The following is a 4777-nucleotide window of genomic DNA, read 5'->3' on the forward strand; positions in this document are numbered from 1 at the left end:
TCCTCTTCATCGTTCACCAGACAAAAAGGAGGAAGCATCACTACGTACCAGAACATCTGCATAAAAGTGCCTCCAAGTTTCTTCACAGCCGTAATACTGTCATGATCACAAAGACAAGATTACTTTTCTTTCTCTCTTTCTCTATTATAACTGTAGCCATCATGATCTCATTTGGTATGCAAAAATTATAATTACTTCAAGTACAATTTCCACAGCAATTTGAGTATGCCTTTGTCTAAGTTACCATTTAAATTTAATTAAAATGATAGGACGGACTGAGATGGCAAAACCCCGGTATTCTACATAATTCAGTTTGTTTGGTTTAGTTACAGAATAATGATCCTGGTGGTTAAACTAAAACCACAGATCTAAATGAACGAGGCAATTCTGTGCATTCTAGAATCAATGCATATTTAAATACTTGTTTTCCCAAAATATTTTTAATTTCCAGATATCCTTGCTTTATGGACGCTGAACCAATTTACTCTTACTGCTTTCCTGCTCGTTAAGCTTGAAGTGGGTGTAAGCTAAAATGCCCAACAACGTGCACAGAATTCCGAGGCCTTGATTAACAGACAGTGGATCCTTAAACAAGAGGCACCCTCCCAGGAGGGTGATGCAGAACTTGAAATGTCCAAACATGTTATACCTAGACATCTGTTAAGGATAATAGCAAATATGGGTGTTATTATTTGCAAACAGAAACACCTGGAAACTTCATTACATCGGAAGCATGCAATGGTATGTCACACTGACTTCAACTCATGCAACTTCCCCGCATCTCCGCGGCTATGAGAATCAACCTCCACCTAAAGCCTTTCACCTACTGTACACTAGAAACCAACTGACATGCCAACACTTCCTCAAAGTAGACCAAGTGTGGGTAAATATTCTTTATAGGTAGGAAGGTTACGTCAGTAAGTTAACCGCCATCATCCGTGCAAACCCCGAACAACAAAACGAAATGCACTCAAACATGAACGTGCTTTTCCAGCTTCACAATTTAAGATAAAACAGGCAGGTTACCAAATAATTTTCCCACAATAAATCAGCCCAACTGAATGCTAACGTAATTCATCTGGAAACAGGAAAAACAACTAATGTTACAAAGGATACGTGACAGGTGACGTATTTCCAATGATCCAGTAAATGGACAAGTTTACCATGAAGGCTATTATTCCAGACAGCAGTACCATTATCTGTGGATTAACGGACACAGTCAGTAATCTGACATGCTTCTGGCCATTTGTAGATACATTCCAGGTTATTCATTTAGTTTCCTTTCACAGAATCACAGAATGTCAGGCATTGGAAGGGACCTCAAAAGATCACCTAGTCCAATCCCCCTGCCGGAGCAGGAACCTAAACGAAATTACACAGGAAAGCATCCAGGTGGGTCTTGAATGTCTCCAGAGAAGGAGACTCCACAACTTCCCAGGGTAGCCTGTTCCTTTAGTTTCAAATGCAAAATATCAGGCAAGAAAAACATATGGAGAACAAAAATAGGAACAGCTTCAGCTCAGTACAGACACTGGTGATGTGTTTAAGTAGCTCAGGGTATGATGTCCGTGAATATATACTGATGTAACCACAAGCCTTTTCTCCTTTACTCTCAGGGAACCTTTGAGAGTGATTTGGAAAATCTGGCTACTCGTACACCTAAAGGTTGTATTCTTTACCTTTGAGACAAAATCTTATTTATGGCTGCAACAAAAACGATTTTAGAAAAATATGCAATTTTATTATTGTGAATACTTGCTATTCCATTCATAAACTGCAGCGCTACAAGGAGCGACCCATCACTGAGCACCGTGACTGCAGTGGTAAGAATATGCCACTGGCTCTTTTTTGGACAGAAGGATAAAGAGAGCTATTATACCCTTCTAGGTGGAAATAAACTAGCAGTTCTAGAGAACAACCAATATTGACATCCTTCCACAGAAGAGGAGTTGAGAGTGTCAAAAGTGAGCATGCTTATCTCTTTCCTGCGTGGACAGTAAGACCTGGAACTAGGGCACTTACATATTTTTAATTTAATACAGTAGGGGAAGCTTCTGGATTTTGTCAGATTTTCCTGTTGTTCAGATGCCCTCTAAACAGAAACAACAATAAGGAGGTAAATCCATTGACAGACAGACTCCTCTAGGAGGAAGCGGGGCAGACACAACAAGGTGTGCTTTTTTTTTCCTTCTCTTGCGCATGCCCCTCTCACCTCATCATCAGCAATGACGGCACAAAAATCTGTTTCACGAAGAAACTACAATCAGTTTGTCAAATTGAATTATATCAATAGTGATTATATATTTAAATAAAGTCAATACAAGCCTTACCACAGCAGAAAGTGTCCAGGGCCCAAATATTCCCCCTTCTCCAAAGACTGGCTCAAAGAAGGGTATGATGAACAACAACATAGCTGAGGACATCGGTGCCTGATAGTACAGCAACTGCATAGAGTTTACCTGCAACTCATGTTGCTTAGCTCCTACCCACTAAAACCAAAAGAGAAAGCTGTTAAAGACGAAGAAAAGAAAAAACATAAATTCAAAACTGAGCAAAAGCCAACTGGCTACTAATACAGAGGGAGTCTCACATGAACAATGCTACATTAACAGACTGTTGACTGGAGGCCCGTGCGTTTGTCTCTTGTGAGCACATAAGCTATGTGAAGAGAAAATCGTATACAGGGGAAGCAAAAAAAAACCCAAAACCCTGAGTGCCTAAACCTTCCTTTTGCCATAGCCTGAGGGTAAAGTGTAACACCTGAAAAAGAACAAAAAAGTAGCAAAGCTGGGAAGAAAATGCCAGCTCCCTTTTATTCTTAAGACAAATTCCAGATTCTGTCTAAAATGGAGCAGAGCAACTTTGCCTAAGCAAACATGTGCTTTTGCTCCTTTCTTCTCATTTTCCTCCACACACAAGCTAACAAAACCAGTAAGCGTTTGGCCTTCTTTTGCCAGTTTACTGCATGTAATTTCAGTATTGACTATCATAGAATCATAGAATGGTTTGGGTTGGAAGGGACCTTAAAGATCATCTAGTTCCAACCCCCCTGCCATCAGCAGGGACACCTTCCACTAGACCAGGTGCTCAAAGCCTCATCCAGCCTGGCCTTAAACACTTCCAGGGAGGGGGCAGCCACAACTTCCTTGGGCAACCTGTTCCAGTGTCTGACCACCCTTACAGTGAAGAACTTCTTCCTAATATCTAATCTAAACCTACCCTCTTCCAGTTTAAAGCCATTTCCCCTTGTCTTGTCATTAGTTGCCCTTATGAAAAGTCCCTCCCCAGCTTTCTTGTAGGCCCCCTTCAGGTACTGGAAGGCTGCTATAAGATCTCCCCAGAGCCTTCTCTTTTCCAGGCTGAACAGCCCCAACTCCCTCAGCCTGTCCTCATAGGAGAGGTGCTCCAGCCCTTGGATCATCCTGGTGGCCCTTCTCTGGGCTTGTTCTAACTGGTCCAACTGGTCCATGTTCTAACTGGTCCAACTATAATTGACTGTAACTTGGATTTTCAATGTAGCATGCTTTAAAAGACAACATTAGTTATCTATGTTTATGAAGACAGATGTTACAGGCAAAAAGATGCATCTTTGCATCGTACTGAAGACTGACGTTTACTTTAACACCTCATAAATCATATTAATTGGTAACATGGATTCCAGCACATAAATTGGCTAAGGTTTGGTTTTGTTTTAAATTACAGAATAATTTCACTCAGATACTATAATTTCTCCAGTACACACACCCCACCACTTAAGGTTATTAGGCAGCATCTGTCTCCTCCTCCTGCCCCGAAACAGGACAAGAGAGCATTGTTTATCATCTTGCACACTACCGGTCAAAACAGCTCACTTCTTTTGGAGGTACAGTACCTCTGTTACAAAGAAATTCATGTTTAAATTGATGATGACTAATACATCAGCGTGACAGGAGGCTCTAATCTGGGAGGCTTTTACAGTCATGGCTGATAATGAACTGGTTGTGAGCTGTTAGTACGATGTTACAACGGAAAGGGCTAAGGCAGTCTTTGGGCATATCTATATTTTCAACCATAATTAGCCAGAAAAGTTTTATTGTGTATACACTGTGCATATATATTAATGCACCCTCTACAAAAATTCTGCTTAGACTGTGTATAGTCAAAATTGAAGAAGGATGCTGATAAAATGTCAACAGCTCAAGGATAAACTATGGGATGAACTGAAGGACTAGAAAATGTCCTTTCTAGGGAAAGGCTCAAACGCAAGGCACTTGCTTCAGCAAGGAGAAAACCTGTGCTCTCCAGAGAAATGGGAGTTCTAGCAATAGAATGATCTTTATTCCTTGCAGATATGCTCACAACAGCGTTAAAGATGACACTCCAACATCTAGCAGCAAGGACGAGCAATTCCTTAAACAATTTGCCAAGAGTTGTGGTGGACAATCACATCTTGTAGTTAAATAAATAAATAACGGAGTATGGGGCGTTTCCAGGAGGCCAGAGCGCTCTGCAAAGGCGATCTAACCTGAGAGACAGCAGCTTAAAGACCAACCACCACCACACTCCCACCCTCCTCCTCCTCCCAACCCTCTCCCCACCATTACCCACCACTTGGTAGAGGGAGGTCACCAGGACGCCCAAGGTGGCGAACACCATCCCGAGGACGCTGAACTTCACGTCGTAGTAGGAGTTGAGGAAGACGCCCAGGGTGATGGGGACCTGTGGAGGTGCAGAGAGGGGTCTGAGGCCGGGTCGTTGCCCATCGGCGTCGCCTCAGGCCGGGCGGGCGGAGGGAGGG

The 4777-nt window shown here is 42.3% G+C and overlaps 1 protein-coding gene across 1 annotated transcript; it reads right to left on the bottom strand.

The window, feature by feature from the left end:
* Positions 1-205: 205 nt before the first annotated feature.
* Positions 206-4712, bottom strand: SLC35E3 (solute carrier family 35 member E3). Its single transcript, XM_010169535.1, has 4 exons — positions 4588-4712; positions 2331-2489; positions 1117-1199; positions 206-649 (listed from the first exon to the last, which is right to left on the bottom strand). The coding sequence occupies exons 1-4, from the start codon at positions 4633-4635 to the stop codon at positions 463-465; spliced, it is 477 nt and encodes a 158-aa protein (XP_010167837.1). The 5' UTR covers positions 4636-4712; the 3' UTR covers positions 206-462.
* Positions 4713-4777: the final 65 nt, after the last annotated feature.

Source organism: Antrostomus carolinensis, unplaced genomic scaffold, assembly GCF_000700745.2.
Source record: "Antrostomus carolinensis isolate BGI_N321 unplaced genomic scaffold, ASM70074v2 scaffold16370, whole genome shotgun sequence".
Taxonomy (NCBI): Eukaryota; Metazoa; Chordata; class Aves; order Caprimulgiformes; family Caprimulgidae; genus Antrostomus; species Antrostomus carolinensis.

What these genes read in the sequence shown, in the direction of transcription:
- SLC35E3 (XM_010169535.1), bottom strand. Translation starts at nt 4,635, where the DNA reads ATGGTGTTCGCCACCTTGGGCGTCCTGGTGACCTCCCTCTACCAAGTG. An exon ending in TGACCTCCCTCTACCAAGTG is followed by an intron (nt 2,490 to 4,587) that starts GTGGGTAATGGT and finishes TTTTGGTTTTAG; the next exon opens with TGGGTAGGAGCTAAGCAACA. An exon ending in CCTGGACACTTTCTGCTGTG is followed by an intron (nt 1,200 to 2,330) that starts GTAAGGCTTGTA and finishes GTTAATCCACAG; the next exon opens with ATAATGGTACTGCTGTCTGG.